Source organism: Corythoichthys intestinalis, chromosome 9 (assembly GCF_030265065.1).
Source record: "Corythoichthys intestinalis isolate RoL2023-P3 chromosome 9, ASM3026506v1, whole genome shotgun sequence".
NCBI classification, from domain to species: domain Eukaryota; kingdom Metazoa; phylum Chordata; class Actinopteri; order Syngnathiformes; family Syngnathidae; genus Corythoichthys; species Corythoichthys intestinalis.
The window spans coordinates 56217697-56240681 of NC_080403.1; the positions used below are offsets into that span (position 1 = coordinate 56217697).

General features: G+C 38.2%; 1 protein-coding gene across 2 annotated transcripts in view; it reads left to right on the top strand.

The window, feature by feature from the left end:
• Positions 1-22985, top strand: part of mapk14b (mitogen-activated protein kinase 14b) — a 55152-nt gene that overhangs the window by 19868 nt on the left and 12299 nt on the right. For both annotated transcript variants that reach the window (XM_057846364.1, XM_057846365.1), the window contains exons 2-8: positions 2862-2991; positions 9024-9082; positions 11532-11643; positions 11842-11871; positions 12059-12106; positions 14662-14776; positions 19670-19741. In XM_057846364.1, coding sequence (XP_057702347.1) covers positions 2862-2991; positions 9024-9082; positions 11532-11643; positions 11842-11871; positions 12059-12106; positions 14662-14776; positions 19670-19741 — 566 coding nt within the window. The remainder of the gene's footprint in view (positions 1-2861; positions 2992-9023; positions 9083-11531; positions 11644-11841; positions 11872-12058; positions 12107-14661; positions 14777-19669; positions 19742-22985) is intronic.

Sequence of the window (22985 nt, forward strand, 5' to 3'; positions counted from 1 at the left end):
TCTCGAACGCTCGCGTAGTCTTGCACTCACGCTTTTGCATGCCTGCTCTCTCTCCCTCTCACTCACTCTCACTCTTTCACTCGCTCCCTCAATCACCTCCCTCTCAATCACTTTTTTTTTTGCGCGCCCACTCTCTCGCACTCTCATGTGCTTTCCCTCACACTCACTCTTGCTCTCTGGCTCGCTCTCGTTCTCACCCCCCGAAACACATCTTTTCTTCCTTTGGAAGTTGAAAAGAGGAAACTCTCCTTTGCATAAAAAAAAAAAAACATTTTACATAGTACAATAATAATAATAACCAAAAAAGTTATTTAATACAAAATCAGCCATGTGCATTTTTCCTCCCACTTTTAGTCTGCAAAAGCACTCTGTGTTGGCTAAGCTGAAGCATTACATGCAAAGTTGTCTCTGGGCATGTAGGGTAACATTGTGGGACACTTAATAGTTGGGGAAAGAGGCGGAGCTAGGTACCACCGACCGTTTCAGCAGCCTCCGCCGGCAGACAGGAGACTCAATGATTTCTCAAACACAGATGAATGGTTGAGATTAGTGCTGCAACGATTAATTGATTAACTCGAGTATTCGATTAGAAAAAAATATTCGAATGAAATTTTGTTGCTTCGAGTATTGGTTTAATTAAAGTGGTGTTGTAATGGCTTATTTTGAAAGTGTTTGCATTTAGTTTTATTGATTAGGGTGGATACACTGCCCTCTGGTCTGCCTCATTTCACATGGCGGAATCGAACTGTTCCCTGTTAAGACCAACGTAAACCAGGTTTTTGTTTGAGCTAATGTTTTTTAATGCATTCGTAATTTAGTTTATAGGTATATTTAGCCGTTTTTTTGTCGGAATATGTGTCTGAACTCTTTGTTAAGAGCATTATAAAAAAAAAACGGTAGCATTTTATAGCATTTAAGCTAGCAGACTTTTGCTATGTAAGTTAGCCAATTGTTCTTTTGTTGTATATTGATTAGAGCTGAAACGAGTACTCGAGTAACTCGAGTTTAAAAACTGATCCGAGTAATTTTATTCACCTTGGGTAATCGTTTATTTTGACAGCTCTAAGCATCACGTTTTGCTCGGACTACTTTTAATGCGGGATAACGCGCTGTCACGTGCGGAGAGGAAGAAGGAAAAAAAAAAACTTACTGCAGCCGACAGCCGCCACAAACGACGCCGACGTTGCTAAATACTAGCCCGCACTATGCTACGTTGGTACAGGTAGCGTCTGATAAGTCTCATAGAGATCACATGTATGTTGAACTAGATGCCCAATGAAAGACTCGGCCGCGTCTGGGCAGCGTTAGTAAACAGCCGCCATCTTAAAGCAGTAGAGCGCTAAGCGCTAATAAAGAGCGCTAAGCGCTAATAAATAAGATTAATGTTACTGTCGCTACTAGCTCATGTAACGTTAGCCCTGCGGAGGGCTAGGTTTCAATAAATTATGACCACTGTTGATGCGTGGCTAACGTGTCTTACATACAGGCTTTAACATAACATAGCATTGTGGCGTGATGAGGGTGAAAAATAAAAAATCAGTAATGCTAACTGTCAATTTTAGCTCAGTCATCATTGCTGGATAAAACACCAAGGACCACTGGTCCCTAATGTGCTCCAATACAGCCTGTATCATACATTTATTTTGAACACTGCAAAAACTTCTGTCAGGACTTACAGTTTAGACTAACTTAAAACTTAACTAGAACTTAAAAATGGCTTGACACAAATAGAAATTCATTTGAAACACTTGGGAAAAAATCCTAACTTTTAAGTGATGTGTGTTATCAAGCGTAACGGCATTTTTAGGTAAGATATATATATATATATATATATATATATATATTTTTTTAAATAAGATCTAAAAGTTTTTTGAGTGAAAGCAGTGAATTAGTCTTTTTTTAAAATTCTAGTTACATCTGAGATGCAATTGTTGGCTGTTTTCAACAATATACATCGAAAATAAAGACATTGATTGACTGAAAATGGTTCAAGATTAGATGAAATGTCTTGTTTTCTCATGTATATTTGTTATATTCGTTTTATCCGATTACTCGATTAATCGATAGAATTTTCAGTCGATTACTCGAGTACTAAAATATTAAGTAGCTGCAGCCCTAGTTAAGACCAACGTAAACCAGGTTTTTGTTTGAGCTAATGTTTTTTAATACATTCGTAATTTAGTTTATAGGTATATTTAGCCGTTTTTTTGTTGGAATATGTGTCTGAACCCTTTAAGAGCATTATAAAAAAGGTAGCATTTTATAGCATTTAAGCTAGCAGACTTTTTCTTTGTAAGTTAGCCAATTGTTCTTTTGTTGTATATTGATCCTCATTTAAAAAATATATATATGCTGTTTGAGGCTCAGCTCAGGTATTTTAATTTTTCATGTTCCTTATCCGAGGACTCGATTATTCGAACCAACTACTTCATCGATTAATCGACTACTAAACTAATCGATAGCTGCAGCCCTAGTTGAGATAACCACTCCAAATGTGTTTTTAACCAGGGAATGACCATAAAGCATGATTAAAAGCTCAAAAAGGTGAAATTTGCATGCAATCCCCCCTTTTAACCAAATGTGTTGACTAGCTGTCGTTAAGATAAGACGGCTATAGTTTTTCCCACTTTGTGTTGTTACCGTCACACCCATTTTTGTCTTGGCTTCTCTATGATGATATAGCTGAAAGTTACACAAGAAGAGTAAATGGCCCAACCGCCCACAGCTAAGCATGTGCTACACTCTGCAATAGATAGTTTGTCTGAGTTTGTTCAGTCTTGTCTTCACTCTTTGTTGACCGGGCGAAAATGTCGCAGACTGACGCAATGCATCTTTTAACAGCGACCTCTCTTGTCTTATAGTTCTGCGTTCGACGTGAAGACGGGCCTGAAGGTAGCAGTGAAGAAGTTGTCCAGACCTTTCCAATCCATCATCCATGCAAAAAGAACCTACAGAGAGCTGCGACTGCTTAAACACATGAAGCATGAAAATGTAAGTTGCTTTAAACACATTTAAAGTCTAAAGGTAATTGTTAAGAGATTCTTCGTAATCGTATGACTTTAATGGCGAGCTGATGACCAGAAAGTGTCAAAAGAAGAATTTTAAACCACCCTATCGTTGCATTTTTTTCCAGAAATCACCTGCAGACACAAGCCCACACACTTTCCGACATTATGCTACTTCCACATTGGCCACTTTAAAGTTACATAATCGCAGTAGCTTCTCAAAAACCTGCGGGCAATGGATGTAAGCTAAATGTGAAAGCAATCCATTTAGATTTTTTTTCCACTGAAAAAATAAGGGGAAGTTGGAGCGGGTCTATGTTAGTGATGCTCAATTCAAACCTTATTGGGGCCTGAGCAGAGAGAGCCCTATTGTAATGCAAAGGATTTTTTTTTTTTTCTCAACAAATGAAAATAGCCAATTTGTAGAGCTGAACATGCTCGAAAACTCACCAAAATTTGCACATACATGCGGCTTTGCGTAAATTTCGATAATTTTACATTGTTGCGAAAAAAAACTTTTTTTTTTTTTTCTAATTTAAAAAAAAGGCCCCTCCATTTAGATTTTTTCGACCTAGAGCGATGAAATTTGGGGAGTCGATACCTTTCGTAAAACTGCTCCAAAAAGTCTCTTGCACCCACATTCCAAACCCAACAGGAAATCGGATATTTTTGATTGAATGTGAAATCTTTATTGATTTACAGGGTGCACATTTGAGACCTTGTCACCTAGGGTGTTAGTTCGATCGTCCTTTAAAATTGGTGAAACTGTTCATGAGACATAAATGATCCTAAGTTATCAAAATGGTGAGTTTTCATTCACAGGCCTGACCTAGGCGGGGTGCCAAAGTCGGCCATTTTTTGGCAAAACACCTAATTCAGAAAGTGACCAATAAGTTAATAACTCCCTCATAAAACGTTCAATCGATTTCATTTTTTGGCATATATGTGAGGTATTGGAGCCTGAACATGACTGCATTGAAATATTAGCCTTTAGGCCTGGCGCCCCCTAGTGGGATCAGGAAATGCCCTTTTTTTACTAGACAGGCTCCTTATCCAAGGGAAAAGAGCTGAACATGCTCGAAAACTCACCAAAATTTGCACATACATGCGGCTTTGCGTAAATTTAGATAATTTTGCATTGTTGCGAAAAAAACGTAACATTTTTTTTTTTTAATTTTAAAAAAAGGCCCCTCCATTTAGATTTTTTCGACCTACTGTAGAGCGATGAAATTTGGGGAGTCGATACCTTTCGTAAAACTGCTCCAAAAAGTCTCTGTACCCATATTCCAAACCCAACAGGAAATCGGATATTTTTGATTGAATGTGAAATCTTTATTGATTTACAGGGTGCACATTTGAGACCTTGTCACCTAGGGTGTTAGTTCGATCGTCCTTTAAAATTGGTGAAACTGTTCATGAGACATAAGGGATCCTAAGTTATCAAAATGGTTTTGATCACAGCTTAAAAATTAATTAATCGCAATTCAAACCATCTATAAAATATGCCATATTTTTCTGTAAATTATTGTTGGAATGGAAAGATAAGACACAAGACGGATATATACATTCAACATACGGTACATAAGTACTGTATCTGTTTATTATAACAATAAATCAACAAAATGGCATTAACATTAACATTCTGTTAAAGCGATCCATGGATAGAAAGACTTGTAGTCTTAAAAGATAAATGTTTGTACAAGTTATAGAAATTTTATATCAAAACCCCTCGTTTTCGTTTTAATAAAATTTGTAAAATTTCCAATCGAAAAATAACTAGTAGGTCGCCATTGTTGATGTCTATAATTACACATTTCTCATGGTCATAAAATCAGTCGCACCCAAGCGCCAGCAGAGGGCGGCAAAACACAAGCAAAAAGTGCACACGACCCTATTCTGTCATTTTAATTTGTTTGAGCGGGGCATGTGCGTTAATTGCGTCAAATATTTTAACGTGATTAATTAAAAAAATTAACTACCGCCCGTTAACGCGATAATTTTGACAGCCCTAGTTTAAATAGTTTGACCAAACTGAGTATTATTTTGCATATCTTTGTATAGAGCGCTTTTCTTTTTGTAAACATTTTTTTTTTGAGAGTTACGGAATATCATTTTTGTTGTGCTTTCACCAAATGATACTGTAGCGACTTAACTGTTCTTACCTGCCCAAATGCATGATGGGAAGTTGACCATGCAACCATGACTGTCGGTGGTGGCAGTAAATGGTATATCTTATCTGCGTTGTGATCAATACATAGTGTTAAGAAAAAGCAACATTTATAATTGTTGTGGAAAGGATGCCAAAGCTTATATCTCTAATGAATGCCTGTGTCCTCACCACTGGCTTTACTCTGCCTCTTAGCTCTCATTATCCACAGTATGGCACCATTGTAGTCTGTTCGCGGCGATGCGCGAGTGGGTCCTTCCGCGTATGCGTTAATTATTTTAACGTGATTAATTAAAAAAAATACCGTCTGTTAACGCGATAATTTTGACAGCCCGAGTTATTATTATTTGGATTTTATTTACTTTTGTTCCATGAAGAAGCCAGAAAGAGTTATTTGATAGTGGCTTTCTGAAAAACAATAATTTTTTACATTTATACTGAAATAGCAGAGTCCACTTTAATAGATGGAGTATGTCATTTTTTTCCCTTTACACCTGCTCTTGAGCCACAATATGAGGGAATGTGTTATTTGCCATATTTTTTCATCATCATGTAGAAAATGACATGCAGTGTTTTGTTGTCTACGTGTTCTAAATTTATCAGCTTGATATATGACTTACCTTTTATTGGACAGTCAAAAAGAGAGATTCTGTTTTCATCCTGCTGTTGCCAGGAGACGACCAGCTTTTTGAGTTTGGAAAGCCGGAATGGACCAATCAGATAATTGTTGTGACTGGAGCCTAACCAATCAGCTTTGTGGGTGGGCTCAGCGATGGCACTGCTGTGTTTTTACAATATTATACTGTACTTATCCATGGCACTCTTGTTTTGGAGGGGGGCTTAAGGTTCTGCATCCTCATATGACCTCCTCAATGGCATGCTGTGAAACATTCTACTAACGGTCCTCAAATACAAATCTTGAAGGTCCACAATTATTTTTTTCATACAAGCATGGGTCCATTTATTAATGTCGGTCAAGTAGAAGGCAGGTCGAAGGTGGTAAAGGTGGTTTTCTTTTGACCAAACAAAAATTGTGATTAAATAAAAATAAATTGACCAAAAAAAAAAAAAACATGCAGGTACAATGTTTACACATGTAGAGTGGGGCAAAAAAGTATTTAGTCAACCACCAATTGTGCAAGTTCTCCTACTTGAAAACATCAGAGAGGCCTGTAATTGTCAACATGGGTAAACCTCAACCATGAGAGACAGAAAGTGACAAAAAAAACCCCAGAAAATCACATTGTTTGATATTTAAAGAATTTATTCGCAAATCATGGTGGAAAATAAGTATTTGGTCAATACCATAAGTTCATCTCAATACTTTGTTATGTACCATTTGTTGGCAATAACGGAGGCCAAACGTTTTCTGTAACTCTTCACAAGCTTTTCACACACTGTTGCTGGTATTTTGGCCCATTCCTCCATGCAGATCTCCTCTAGAGCAGTGATGTTTTGGGGCTGTTGTTGGGCAAAGTGGACTTTCAACTTCCTCCACAGATTTTCTATGGGGTTGAAATCTGGAGACTGGTTAGGCCACTCCAGGACCTTGAAATGCTTCTTATGAAGCCACTCCTTTGTTGCCCTGGCTGTGTGTTTGGGATCATTGTCATGCTGAAAGACCCAGCCACGTCTCATCTTCAATGCCCTTGCTGATGGAAGGAGACTTTCACTCAAAATCTCTTGATACATGGCCCCATTCATTCTTTCCTTTACACAGATCAGTCGTCCCGGTCCCTTTGCAGAAAAAAAGCCCCAAAGCATGATGTTTCCACTTCCATGCTTCACAGTGGGTATGGTGTTCTTCGGATGCAATTCAGTATTCTTTCTCCTCCAAACAAGAGAACCTGTGTTTCTACCAAAAAGTTCTATTTTGGTTTCATCTGACCATAACATATTCTCCCAGTCCTCTTCTGGATCATCCAAATGCTCTCTAGCGCAGGGGTCCCCAACCTTTTTTGCACCACGGACCGGTGTTATTTTGGTCTTTTTTTCACGGACCGGTGTTTTGACAAATTTTGCAACCCATCAAAAATTGCAACGATGCGGTTCTGCGCATGCACGTAACATAAAACATAGCCGCAAAATGCGCAAATGCAGCGATTCCAAAGTAAACACTACTAACTTTCTTGAAAGAAAGGAATATTAACTTACGTTTGAGTACATTGTTTACATGGAAGGACTTGTAGAAAAGTTCTCCTCAGATTCATCCTGCCATGTAAGCTTCACACAACAGCTGCACACCGCGCTCACCATTAACAACTTCGCCTTGTCGTTAAACATTAATTAAGAATCCCGCTTCACAAAAATACGATGTTGGAAATTGTAGCAAGGTTTTCAACGCTCTTGTCGCGATGTCAGGATATTCCAGAATGACTTTAATCCAGAACCTCGGTAGAGCTGTTGTCTCAAATGTACATTTAATAAGGTCGCCGTCATTTGTGATCTCTCTGTTTATTCACAAACGGGTCACGAATCCAATCCTTCGCAGTTTGTAGGTCTTCGAGGTTGTTGGCTCGTCAGGTGCCCTTTTCGCCGTAAAAATATTTCCAAAGACGTCTGTTTTCCTGTTATCTTCGCTCGTGTGGGGGCTAATTATTTCCGGGAACAAATGTGCTGCGCCGCGGCCTAGTAATACGCTATTATCGAGGACAAGCGCTCATAGATATATTATATACACAAACAAGATGTACTGCTAGCAGTCAAATCAATGGACTTCTATGACGACATTATAATCTATCCCGTAGTATTATATCTAGAGTAGACAGAGATATTGGTGTGTTAAGCAGGGGCACAGGGTTAATTCGGCCAGAATGCGGTCGTTATGAAATTATTTTTTTCTTTGTGGCCCGGTCGCAAATGCGCCACGGACCGGTACCGGTCCGCGGCCCGGCAGATGGGGACCCCAGCTCTAGCGAACCGCAGACGGGCCTGGACGTGTACTTTCTTCAGCAGGGGGACACGTCTGAAAGTGCAGGATTTGAGTCCCTGGCGCCGCATTGTGTTACTGATAGTAGCCTTTGTTACTGTGGTCCCAGCTCTCTGTAGGTCATTCACTAGGTCCCCCCGTGTGGTTCTGGGATTTTTGCTCACCGTTCTTGTTATCATTTTGACGCCACGGGTTGAGATCTTGCACGGAGCCCCAGATTGAGGGAGATTATCAGTGGTCTTGTATGTCTTCCATTTTCTAATAATTGCTCCCACAGTTGATTTCTTTACACCAAGCGTTTTACCTATTGCAGATTCAGTCTTCCCACACTGGTGCGGGTCTACAATTTTGTCTCTGGTGTCCTTTGACAGCTCTTTGGTCTTGGCCATAGTGGAGTTTGGAGTGTGACTGACTGAGCTTGTGGACAGGTGTCTTTTTTACCGATAATGAGTTAAAACAGGTGCCATTAATACAGGTAACAAGTGGAGCCTCGTTAGATCTCGTTAGAAGAAGTTAAACCTCTTTGACAGCCAGAAATCTTGCTTGTTTGTAGGTGACCAAATACTTATTTTCCACTCTAATTTGTGAATAAATTCTTTAAAAATCAAACAATGTGATTTTTTTTTTCTACACATTCTGTCTCTCATGGTTGAGGTTTACCCATGTTGACAATTACAGGCCTCTAATGTTTTCAAGTAGGAGAACTTGCGCAGTTGGTGGTTGACTAAATACTTTTTTGCCCCACTTCATATGATGAATTAGAACACACAAGCAAAGCTGCAGGCCACTATCATTTCGCGACTAAAGCCAGTGGTCAGTTGCTTGAACAAATTAAAGTCAGGATATTAAAAAACACTAAATATAACCTTGTATATCATTGTGTGTAAACATGATCTTTACCCTCTTTTTTGTCCTCCTTCAGGTGATCGGTCTGTTAGATGTTTTCACCCCTGCGACAAGCTTAGAAGAGTTCAGTGACGTGTAAGTCAAACTGTGGCTTTGAATTGCTACTGTTTAGTACAAACATCATATACCTTACATGTAGCGTTTTAGGTGAATGTAGGTTAAGCAGATGCACTTTGCACATTGGAGTTGTTTCCATAGCAACAGCCATCTGGCAGTCTGCATTTATGCGCGCAGACTACTCCAATGAGTGTGTACAGGGTCTCTGCGTGCGGGTGACGTCACAGATAAGTGGGATGAAGCTTGTTGCGCTTTTTGCTCTCTGTGGTTAAATGTCAGGTTGTCTACTCTTTCACATATCTCAATTACATGGATACATATGCACGCTTAGATAATTAGCCATCTGCAGATGTTTTTTTTTTTGCAGGTGTCACAAACTCATTTTGTCATTTTCCTGTATTTAGTATATTTTTTCTGCTTGTTGGTTTGTTAAAGTGCATGACCTAAAGGGGAAGTTGAGAATTTTGGACATTAGGCTTAGATTTTCAGTTAGTGGGGGTTTAATTAGTCAGTGGAGTTGGTTTCAAGAAATTCTGTCCAATTTGTTTGTAATTAAAGCTTGGTCCGCAGTGCGTTTGAGATTGCTTGTTCAAGTTAACGAGCGTTTAAGCTTTTATCTTGCTGAGAAGCTTGGGAGCGCTAACTTGAAAGGCGCCTAAGCCCTAACCCTGAATTTAAGCAATCTGGTGTGCACCAGATACTGTCTGGTAAACATTAGCATTATATAGCATTTAAGCTAATGGACTTTTGTTATGCAAGTTAGCCAGTTGTTGTAAACGTTAGAAATATGTAGCATTTAAGCTGGCGGACTTTGGCAATGCAAATTAGTCAATTGTTGTAAACTTTAGCATTAAGCTAGCGGACTTTTGCTATGCAAGTTAGCCAATTATTGTAAACATTAGCCTTATATAGCATTTAAATTGGCGGACTTTTGCTAGGCAAGTTAGCCAATTATTGTAAACATTAGCCTTATATAGCATCTAAATTGGCGGACTTTTGCTAGGCAAGTTAGCCAATTGTTGTAAACGTTAGAAATATGTAGCATTTAAGCTAGCAGACTTTTTGCTATGTAAGTTAGCCAATTGTTGTAAACATTAGCATTACTGGACTGTCTCAGGAAATTAGAATACACAATATTCTAATTTTTTGAGACAGTCCTGTGTATATATACTGGACTGTCTCAGGAAATTAGAATACACAATATTCTAATTTCCTGAGACAGTCAGGAAATTAGAATACACAATATTCTAATTTCCTTAGACAGTCAGGAAATTAGAATATTGTGTATTCTAATTTCCTGAGACAGTCCTGTATATATACACAGGACTGTCTCAAAAAATTAGAATATTGTGTATTCTAATTTCCTGAGACAGTCCAGTATATTGCATTTAAACTAGTGGACTTTTGCTATGCAAGTTAGCCAATTGTTGGAAACGTTAGAAATACTGTATGTAGCATTTAAGCTTGCGGACTTTTACTATGCAAGTTAGCCAATTATTGTAAACATTAGCCTTCTATAGCATTTAAGTTGGCGGACACTTGCTATGCAAGTTAGCCAATTGTTGTAATCATTAGCATTATATAGCATTTAGGCTAGCGGACCTTTGCTATGCAAGTTAGCCAATTGTTGTAAACATTATCCTTATATAGCATTTAAGCTAGCGGTCTTTTGCCATGCAAGTTAGCCAATTATTGTAAACATTAGCATTATATAGCATTTAAGCTAGCGGACTTTTGCGATACAAGTTAGCCAATTGTACACATTAGAAACATGTAGCATTTATGCTCGCAGACTTTTGCTACGCAAGTTAGCCAATTGTTGTAAACATTAGCCTTATATAACATTTAATTTGGCATACTTTTACTACCCAAGTTAGCCAATTGTTGTAAACATTGGCATTCTATAGCATTTAAGCTAGCGGACTTTTGCCATGCAAGTTAGCTAATAGTTGTAAACCTTAGCACTATATAGCATTTAAGCTAGCCCACTTTTGCTATTGCTAGTTTGCCAATTGCAACAATTGGCTAACTTGCACAGTAAAAGTCTGCTAGCTCAAATGCTAGATAATGCTCATGTTTACCTGATTGTTTCTGGTGCGCACCAGATTGCTTAAATGTATTTTATTTCTGCGTTGTCCCTTTAAGTAAGATAGATTGATTGATTGATCTGTAAGAGTCAAGTAATAATAGGAGAAAAGTGTAGTAGAATTACGGGATGACTTTGCGTGAAGTTTTTCATGGTACGTGGCCTTCAACTTTGCGACGTTAAGGTCTGTGTGAGCACAAAATGGCGATAGGTGTAGGACGGGCGACGCGATGTCGCAGGAAAAAACGTGGCCGGTCTAAACACAGCATTGTCATGAACTATTTTCAATAAATAATTGAGGCATTGTAACATGACAAGTAGTGTGCTGTAGAAAAAAGCTTGGTAGTCAGTCCTTCAGAGTGCCTGCTTCTTTTTTTGCAGCTATTTGGTGACCCATTTAATGGGGGCAGACCTCAACAACATTGTCAAGTGTCAGAAGCTGACGGATGACCACGTCCAGTTCCTGATCTACCAAATTCTCCGAGGACTAAAGGTGGGTCAAAGTAAAGATGAGTGTCAGACCCTGCCGATTGTTTGGATGTGTCGTAGGCAGATAGAAGTATTACTTCATTTATTACAGTTGAGCCAAACTCAATCTTTACTGTATTTACTAAAAAAATATTTGTACACCCAACTGAGCTGTTGTGAATTCAGAACATACGAGTTCAATTCCTTCTTATTTTCTTTGCAGTACATCCATTCGGCAGATATCATCCACAGAGTAAGTACTGCTGCTGTTGTGTAACTACTTAAGAAGCGCTGAGATCATATTTCCAACTAATGCATATGTGGCCGATACTGCTCGACCCGCTTAAAACGATAAACACGGCATCGAATTTCCGATGTTGTTTGTGTTGCGATGCTACATTGCCGCACATCACTTTGAGGTGATCTTCTCTCCTCCCCAGGACTTGAAGCCCAGTAATCTGGCTGTAAATGAAGACTGTGAGTTGAAGGTGTGTAGCCATTGCAAACCAAGTACCTGTACTGTTAAAAATCTACTGTATAACCGCTAGTCATGGATTAGGTACCTGCCTTATCTTTGCAAAACGCAGTCTTTTTGTTACAACTCCAGAGGTGGGTAGCAACACGTTACGTTTACTTGAGTAACTTTTGAGAAAAATGTACTTCTTAGTACTTCGTAGTTTTACCACACAATGCTTTTTACTTGAGTAGATTTGTTAAGAAGAAACAATACTCTTACTCCACTATTTTGGGCTCCACTAGAGTCATTACATTTTTCTGATTTTATTCTACATGTATACTTCATTTTTGCCAGAGATGCCTACAGTGGCTGTCAATGAGATGTCGCAAAAATTACCACATGACTCATTGTACCATTCAGAAATGACAATGTTTTTTCTCCACTAGAGGGCACTCATGCGGTGTAGTTCTGCCCTGAATTTGATGCTTTTTGTGCCATCTTTTTGTGACAATGTTGTGGTATTAGCTGTGCAATGACCGTGACATTTTCGTGCAAGCTTGAGTTGCACTTAGAAGTAAGCCTGGGCAATATGAAAAAAAAAATATTATCACGATAAAAGTTTTCTTTTCAGTCAAAATCAATAATTATCACGATATTTTTTCTTTCAAATTTGAAGCCTGATTTTTGCTCCTGAGTGAAAGTCGACATAATCAGACGCTACTTATATTGGAAGATTGCACAAAATTCAAAGTTAATAAAGTACAGAACATTACACAAAATCTGAGGTACAGATGCAGTCTCAAAAAATGATACAACCATAAATAAACAAAATACCGTATTGGCCCGAATATAAGACGGCCCTGATTATAAGACGACCCCGTCTTTTTCAAGACTCAAGTTTGAAAAAAGACTTTTTGAACACCAAATTAATTTTCATACAAAAAATAATTACAGTACATCTGAAACATGATTATAACAATATATTTGAGAGAAAAAGCATGTTATTTTACCTCATTCAAATCTTAATAACTGAACATTTAAATATGTAAAATGCAATCACATTCGTAAATGAATGGCTTCTGGTTTTTGAAATGTAAATAAACCAATCGATTGTGATAAAACGACAAAATTGCATTAATTGCATTAAGCATCAAAGTGAAGTCTAACTAACTGTAGTCTTGAAACAAATCTGAATAAGGAAAAACATTGCAATAAAATAATGCAAACTGGTTAAACTTTAGAGTAGCTGAGATCTGTCATGACAGAACATCGCTTCAATAATATCTGGCGCTATCTAGCGTCGTGAATGGGTATAGCGTCTAGACCGCGAATATAAGACAACCCCCACTTTTTCAGTCTTATTTCAATGCAAAAAAACACCATCTTTTATTCGGGCCAATACGGTAATTTTAATTAATACTTGGCAACATGTTAAAAGCAGGGCTGTCAAACGATTAAAATTCTTAATCGAGTTAATTACAGCTTAAAAATTAATTAATCGCAATTCAAACCATCTATAAAATATGCCCTATTTTTCTGTAAATTATTGTTGGAATGGAAAGATAAGACACAAGATGGATATATACATTCAACATACGGTACATAAGGACTGTATTTGTTTATTATAATAATAAATCAACAAGATGGCATTAACATTATTAACATTCTGTTAAAGCGATCCATGGATAGAAAGACTTGTAATTCTTAAAAGAAAAATGTTACTACATGTTATAGAAATGTTATATTAAAACCCCTCTTAATGTTTGTTTTAATAAAATTTGTAAAATTTTCAATCAAAAAATAAACTAGTAGCCCGCCATTGTTGTCAATAATTACTTACACAATGCTCATGGGTGCTGAAGCCTATAAAATCAGTCGCACCCAAGCGCCAGCAGAGGGCGGCAAAACTCCATAAAACACAATTAACAAGTGAGCGTTTCACTGTACCGTCAATTAAATCTGTCCTAGCGGGGCATCTGCGTTAATTGCGTCAAATATTTTAATGTGATTAATTTAAATAACTAATTAACGCCCGTTAACGCGATAGTTTTGACAGCCCTAGTTAAAAGTCTTTTCAGCATGCAGTCTTAAGGTGTCTGACAATAATGTCAACAAAATAAATAGACCAAAAAAATGTTCAGTTTCAAAGATTTGACAAATAAACAAGGCAGCCATTGCTTTAAAGGTTACAGGCCAGAAAAATAAGTCCACAGTATCAGACTTTAATAATTTTCCCTCCTGTACCGAATACCATCTCAGTTAGTTTCTGTTGCATCAGCGCTCTCTGTTGTTGGGGTGTTGTAACTACAGTTTAAATCTATTGACTTTTATCGAACCTTTTTATTATTTCTGTTGACAAAATTAATGTGACGATAAATATTGTTAATGTTTTATCGCCAAGGGTTAGTTAGAAGTACCGTACATCTTTCTCAAAAAGTGACTCAAGTAAATGTAACAGAGTAAATGTATCGTGCTACTACCTACCTCTGGATGTCATTTCTTTGAACAGATTCAAATGAAATAGCGCACCACAGAATTAAGATTCAGTATTTATCTTACATTTGCACAAATGTTTGGCTCATCTAGATCCTGGATTTTGGTTTGGCCCGGCACACGGATGATGAAATGACGGGCTATGTTGCCACTCGGTGGTATAGAGCCCCCGAGATCATGCTCAACTGGATGCACTACAACATGACAGGTACACATACCTATACGTCACACTTTAGCCTTCATTTTCCCCTTTGAGCTGTAGTCATTTAAAAACTTAATCCTGCTGCGTTAACAAAAAAATGTCAATGTATCTGTTTAAATAAAAGCCAATTTCATGACTGTAGCCTCACAATGTATTTCAAGTGATAAGGGCTTTTTTATACAACAAATATGTACCTAATGAATAATATATGACATAGAGTTGTCCAAAATTATCAGCCAAGTACCTGTATCCTTGATCGGGGGGAAAAAGCGTTTGATGTTGTTTTGGACAATAATCTTATATTGAACAGTTAAAACAAGCCCTTAATTAGGCTACAATAAAAGTTACAACAGTGTAGTGATTTTAATGCAAATATGTCATTGATACAATAAATAGAACATTAGAGAACTGTAACCTAATCAGAGTACAGATGTAGAACTCTTAATTCAAATTTTCTAAATATTGGTAAAGTAAAAAATGCATAGTTTTGAGTGTGGGAATAGCCAGAGAGGTCCACTACTAATATTTACCAACCATGGCCAGTACTTATTAAGATTTGCGGATTTACGGTACCACAAAAATGAGAACTGCAACCTGGTCAAAGTATACATGAAGGACTTTTAATTCATTATTCCAAATATTTGTAATGTAAAAATGCATAGTTTTGAGTACGGGAGTAGTCAGAGAGGTGTACTACTAATACTCACCATCCTTGGCCAGAGTTTAGTCAGAATTGTTGATTTACAGTACCAGAAAAATGAGAACTGTAACCTATAACCAGATCAAAGTCCACATTTAGGACATTTAACTCAAATTTTCTACATATTGGTACATTAAAAATGCACAGTTTTGAGTCTGGGAGTAGTCGGAGAGGTCTACTACTAATATTCACCATCCTTGTCCAAAACTTATGTAGAATTGTGGATCTACAGTACCACAAAAATGAGAACTGCAACCTGGTCAAAGTATACATGAAGGACTTTTCATTTATTATTCCAAATATTGGTACAGTAAAAATGCATAGTTTTGAGTATGGGAGTAGTCCAAGAGGTCTACGACTAACATTCACCATCCTTGGCCAGAACTTCTTCAGAATTATTGATTTCAGTACCAGAAAATGAGAACTGTAACCTGTAACTGTAACCAAATCAAAGTCCACATTTAGGATATTTAATTCAAATTTTCCTCATAATGGTACAGTAAACATGCATAGTTTTGAGTCTGGGAGTAGTCGGATAGGTCTACTACTAATTTTCACCATCCTTGGCCAGGACGTGCTTAAAATTGTGGATTTACAGTGTCACAAAAATGAGAACTGTAATCTGATTAAAGTGCACATGCGGTACTTCATTTTTCAAAATATTGATACAGTAAAAATGCAGTTTTGAGTATGTTAGTGGTCAGAGAGCTCTACTACTAATATTCACCAACCTTGGCCAGAATGTACTCAAATTTATGGATTTACAGTACCACAAAAATGAGAACTGTAACCTGGTTAAAGTTGCATGACCTTTAATTCATTTCCCAAATTATTGGTGCAGTAAAATGCATAGCTTTGAGTACGTAAGTAGTCAGAGATATCCACTACTAATATTCACCAACCTTGGCCTGATCGTACTCAAAATTGTGGATTTACAGTACCACAAAAATTACAACTGTAACCTGATTAAATTTCACATGTAGGACTTTTAATTGATGTTTCCAAATATTGCTACAGTAAAATTGCATAGTTTTGAGTATGGGAGTAATCATAGAGGTCTACTACTAATTTTCACCAAACTAGGCCAGAACTTATTCAGATTTGTGGATTCACAGTACCACAAAATCAAGAACGGTAACCTGATTAAAGTTCACATGCAGGACTTTTAAATCATTATTTCTAAATATTGGTACAGTAAAAATGCATAATTTTTAGTATGGGAGTAGTCAGAGAGGTCCAGTACTAATATTCATCAACCTTGACCAGTACATACAGTGGGGCAAATAAGTATTTAGTCAACCACTAATTGTGCAAGTTCTCTCACTTGAAAATATTAGAGAGGCCTGTAATTGTCAGCATGGGTAAACCTCAACCATGAGAGACAGAATGTGGGGGAAAAAACCCCCAGAAAATCAAATTGTTTGATTTTTAAAGAATTTATTTGCAAATCATGGTGGAAAATTAGTATTTTGTCAATACCAAAAGTTCATCTCAATACTTTATTATGTACCCTTTGTTGGCAATAACGGAGGCCAAACATTTTCTGTAACTCTTCACAAGCTTTTCACACACTGTTGCTGGTATTGTGGCCCATTCCTCCATGCAGATCTCCTTTAGAGCAGTGATGTTTTGGGGCTGTCGTTGGGCAACACGGACTTTCAACTCCCTCAGCAGATTTTCTATGGGGTTGAGACCTGGAGACTGGCTAGGCCACTCCAGGACCTTGAAATGCTTCTTACGAAGTCACTCCTTTGTTACCCTTGCTGTGTGTTTGGGATCATTGTCATGCTGAAAGACCCAGCCGCGTCTCATCTTCAATGCCCTTGCTGATGGAAGGAGATTTTCACTCAAAATCTCTCGATGCATGGCCCCGTTCATTCTTTCCTTTACACAGATCAGTCGTCCTGGTCCCTTTGCAGAAAAACAGCCCCGAAGCAGGATGTTTCCACCCCCATGCTTCACAGTGGGTATGGTGTTCTTTGGATGCAATTGAGAATTTCTTTCTCCTCCAAACACGAGAACCTGTGTTTTTACCAAAAAGTTCTATTTTGGTTTCATCTGACCATAACACATTCTCCCAGTCCTCTTCTGGATCATCCAAATGCTCTCTAGCGAACCGCAGACGGGCCTGGACGTGTACTGGCTTCAGCAGGGGGACACGCCTGGCAGTGCGGGATTTGAGTCCCTGGCGGTGCATTTTGTTACTGATAGTAGCCTTTGTTACTGTGGTCCCAGCTCTCTGTAGGTCATTCACTCGGTCCTCCCATGCGGTTCTGGGATTTTTGCTTCCCGTTCTTGTTATCATTTTGACGCCACAGGGTGAGGAGGGAGTTGAAAGTCTGTGTTGCCCAACGACAGCCTCAAAACATCACTGCTCTAGAGGAGATCTGCATGGAGGAATGGGCCAAAATACCAGCAACAGTGTGTGAAAAGCTTGTGAAGAGTTATAGAACACGTTTGGCCTCCGTTATTGCCAACAAAGGGTACATAATAAAGTATTGAGATGAAGTTTTGGTACTGACCAAATTAGGGCTGCAGCTATCGAATATTTTAGTAATCGAGTAATCGACTGAAAATTCTATCGATTAATCGAGTAATCGGATAAAACATATATTTTTTAGGTGAAGAGAAATTATAAATATACATGAGAAAACAAGACATTTCATCTAATCTTGAACCATTTTCAGTCAATCAATGTCTTTATTTTCGATGTATATTGTTGAAAACAGCCAACAATTGCATCTCAGATGTAACTAGAATTTAAAAAAGACTAATTCACTGATTTCACTCAAAAAACTTTTAGATCTTATTAAAAAAAAAATATATATGTATCTTACCTAAAAATGCCGTTACGCTTGATAACACACATCACTTAAAAGTTAGGATTTTTTCCCACATGTTTCAATTGAATTTCTCTTTGTGTCAAGCCATTTTTAAGTTCTAGTTAAGTTTTAAGTTAGTCTAAACTGTAAGTCCTGATAGGATTTTGAGTTTTTGCAGTGTTCAAAATAAATGTATGATACAGGCTGTATTGGAACACATTAGGGACCAGTGCTACTTGGTGTTTTATCCAGCAATGACTTCTGAGCTAAAATTGATAGTTAGCATGATTAAGTTTTTATTTTACACCCTCATCACTCCACAATGCTATGTTATGTTAAAGCCTGTATGTAAGACACGTTAGCCACGCATCAATAGTGGTCATAATTAATTGAAACCTAGCCCTCCGCAGGGCTAACGTTACGTGAGCTAGTAGCGACAGTAATCTTATTTATTAGCGCTTAGCGCTCTTTATTAGCGCTTAGCGCTCTACTGCTTTAAGATGGCGGCTGTTTACTAACGCTGCCCAGACGCGGCCGAGTCTGTCATTACGCATCTAGTTCAACATACATGTGATCTCTATGAGACGCATCAGACGCTACCTGTACCAACGTAGCATAGTGCGGGCTAGTATTTAGCAACGTCGGCGTCGTTTGTGGCGGCTGTCGGCTGCAGTAACTTTTTTTTTTTCCTTCTTCCTCTCCGCACGTGACAGCGCGTTGTCCCGCGTAAAAAGTAGTCCGAGCAAAACGTGATGCTTAGAGCTGTCAAAATAAACGATTACTCGAGGTGAATAAAATTACTCGGATCAGTTTTTAAACTCGAGTTACTCGAGTTGCTCGAGTACTCGTTTCAGCTCTAGACCAAATACTTATTTTCCACCATGATTTGCAAATAAATTCTTTAAAAATCAAACAATGTGATTTTCTGTTTTTTTTCCCCCCCACATTCTGTCTCTCATGGTTGAGGTTTACTCATGTTGACAATAACAGGCCTCTCTAATATTTTCAAGTGGGAGAACTTGCACAATTAGTGGCTGACTAAATACTTATTTGCCCCACTGTATTAAGATTTTTGTATTCACAGTACCACAAAAATTAGAACTGTAACATGATAAAAGTTACCATGCAGGACTTCTAGTTCATTATCCAAAATATTGGTACAGTAACAATTCGGTTTTGAGTATGGGAGTAGTAAGAGAGGTCTATTGAAGTCATTATGTCCTGTTAAAAAGTCATTGTTCGACAACTCTAATATGGCTGCTTTGCTTTTAAAAAAAAAAAAAGTTTTCTGTGAAAAAAGCATGTTGCAATGTTCAAAACCATTCACTACAGTTGTACAAGCAGTAAGACGAGTTACTGTTTTACTTTTTTTTTTAGTGGACATCTGGTCAGTGGGCTGCATCATGGCCGAACTTCTCACCGGACGAACGTTGTTCCCCGGCACGGATCGTATCCTTCCACTCTACTGCAACTATCAGCCTATTGGGTTATGGAGAATTTGGTACATGAGTCCTCACTGTGGATGAAGTGTATCATCGTTATGAGTGAGACTTTTTAAACTCAATTGGAATGAATGGCGTGTGTGTGAATGAACTTCTAATGAGAGCCCCCCTGCGGCCGTGAGCTCGTTGATGAGATAGAGCACCATGTGGTTTATGACTCACTGGTACCACTATTGTCTCTGTGATACAGTGCACCTTCTTGCTTCCCTGCCACTAAGCATTCCATTCACAGCAGCCAAGTGAAACAGAAATGGAGATGACTGCAAAAAGCATATCAACAGGTTTTATGCGCTCCATTAAAAAGCATTTACAGTCATTAAATGGATTTTGTCAAAATTAAAAAGTAGAGATGCCGATCGATCGGGTCCGATCATGTCATTTTCAAAGTATCGGAATCGGCGAAACAATATCGGACATGCCTTTTTTAAATATATATATATATATATATTTTAATTAAATCGTTTTCTAATTGTATTTAATGTTACAGACAAAATATGTTACACTCATCCAGAGTCTTTAGTTTAGGCTTAAGGTAGGGTTATCAAATTTATCCCGTTAACGGCGGTAATTAATTTTTTTAAAAAAGTATCACGTTAAAATATTTAACGCAATTAATGCATGCGCTGCACGACCCACTCATGCATTGTTGCGTTCAATCTGTAATGGCGCCGTTTTACCTATATATAGAGCTAAAAGGCAGCGTAAAATGAGTAGAGTGAATTTTGGCAGCCTTTGGAGCCTTTTTTTTTTAATTGACTAAAGCCTTTAAATCCCTCTCTCAACAATTAGAAATATCGTGGGAAAGCAATGTGAGGAAGAAAGGTAATAATTGATCTTTTTCTTAACACCCTATGTTATTTCCCAACACAGAGAAGATATATCAATTGGTACCACTACGCACAGTCATGGTTGCACTTCCCATCATGCATTTGGGCAGAACAGTTAAATGGCTACAGTATCATTTACTGAAAGCCCAACAAATACACTAGATGGCAATATTTAGTCACAATATACAAAGTCACAAGTCTTTCTATCCGTGGATCCCTCTCACAGAAAGAATGTTAATAATGGAAATGTCATCTTGAGGATTAATTGTCATAATAAACAAATACAGTACTTATGTATTGTATGTTGAATATATATTCGTCCAAGTTTTATTCATTTTTTTCTTAATGCATTGCCAAAATGTATATGATCGGGAAAAATTATCGGGAATGATTGGAAGTGAATCGGGAACAACAACAAAAAAGCAATCGGATCGGGAAATATCGGGACTAAAACGATCAGGATCGGTTCGGGAGCAAAAAAAACATGATCGGAACAACCCTATTAAAAAGCATGAAAACGCATTCAACTTGATGTTTGAGAGGCATTAAAAAGTATGTAAACATGATGGCTAATTATTTTTCATGTTGCCTTCAACGTGAATGTAGAAGCCTTCTGCCTTTCGACAATGGCTGGTCACAGCTTAGCACAACAGTTATGCTTATTGACCATTAGATGTCTCCAAACTAAGAAGCTTTGGATTTCTTATGTGAGCAGACCATTTGCATTCATGGTGCAAAAATGAAATGATAGAAAATAATGAATTATAAACTCTTGACTAGAGGAGTTCCAAAAAATCGATTTTTACATGCATCGCGATCCGACACGTGACGATTCAATCACGAATAATAAAAGTTCAAAAATGTTGATTTTCCCTCATAACTTTATGACAGCCGCTCGTAGCGGAACGAAATTCAAGACACGTCTTCCGCCCGGACACTTAACGGCGGCACGCACAATGTTATGATGGATGCTCCCGGTTACTGGGAGAGATTTACTCCTTTTTAAAAAAAAAAAAAAAATTGTGTATGAGACAGGTAGGCACAGATTCACGACCCAGCAAGTTATTTTTTAGAGCAAGAGGGGAAGAGAGATAGTAAGTTGCTATTTGTCTTTCATATGTCTAGCAGTAGATTAAGGCATTTCAATTAAAAAAATGTCCTGAGTGTGTTGCTAAGACCTGTGTGGGTCTATTAGAGGTGAGTACACGAACTCTCTTGTACTGTTTAGCCTTTATTGTTGTTTTTGAGATGTCTATAGTTAGCGCCGAGTGCTAAACTAATTAGCTAATTTGCTAATGTGTATTTTTTTTTTTTTTTTTTTTTTTTTTTTTTGAATAATTTTATTTTCATCATCATCGGTATCATTGACAATCATTGACAGTTACAAAATGTGATATGATTTGCCCGAAGGAACCGAAGAACAAGACAAAGTTGGACGGGAAGAAGCATATGCTTATCAGTTTCCCGTCCCCCATACATCTAAAGACGCACATTCAGACATGGTACATACATCAGATGGCCACAAAACTGTACAATAAACAATCTGGGTTTAGTAACTCAGCGTCCAGTCAAGCAGCTCTATTAATTTCAGGGCGTACAAGGTTATGGCTCTGTCATGTCCCTGACATTTTTACATCTGTTTGCTGTGGGAACATTTTGTTGTGGCAATGTGTGTGGCAAAAGTGATTATGTGTTATCACAGCTGGTGTGAGTAGCGACTCAAAATGCTTTTCTTATGCAATTGCCAGTTGCGCCACTGTGTCACCTGGGCTAGGCGTCAGTTGTAATCCAGAAATGAGCTCCTTTGCGCGTCGGCACTGGTCGAGATCGTCAGGCAAAATTTCCAGCCTCTTGATGCGAACATCTCCTCGACCGCCTGCTTGAGTTTCTCGTTTTCAGCGCAAATTAACTGGAGCTCTCTGACGATTTCTTGATTCTGGTTTTGAATCAAGCCAGTCAAGGAGAGCCCCAACGTATGTATGGAGGATTTTATTTCATCCAAGTCTCCAGGTTTCAAATTCTTTGGAGCCATAGTAGGAGTCGAGCTTGCTGGTCCTGAGCGCTTGAGAGTGCTTCAGGAGCTCAGAGAGTGCGTCTGTACTGGTGAAGTTCAGCCAAGTTCATATGCAGAACGTGTATAACCATGATTAAGTACAGCGGTAACACTGCAAACATGCGAAATAATACAGAAATCCGTTGTTGCAAGTGCTGCCTGGGAGCCGACAGGCATGTTTGCGGGTGGGGGGGGCAGGGAGAGAAGAAAGTGCCCGCACTGTAATAATGAGTGTAAGTGTTGCGATGTTGGAGGTTGTCAAACTTTTTTTATGTGCTCGGCAATAAACGCCACAGGTTAAAAGTGATCAA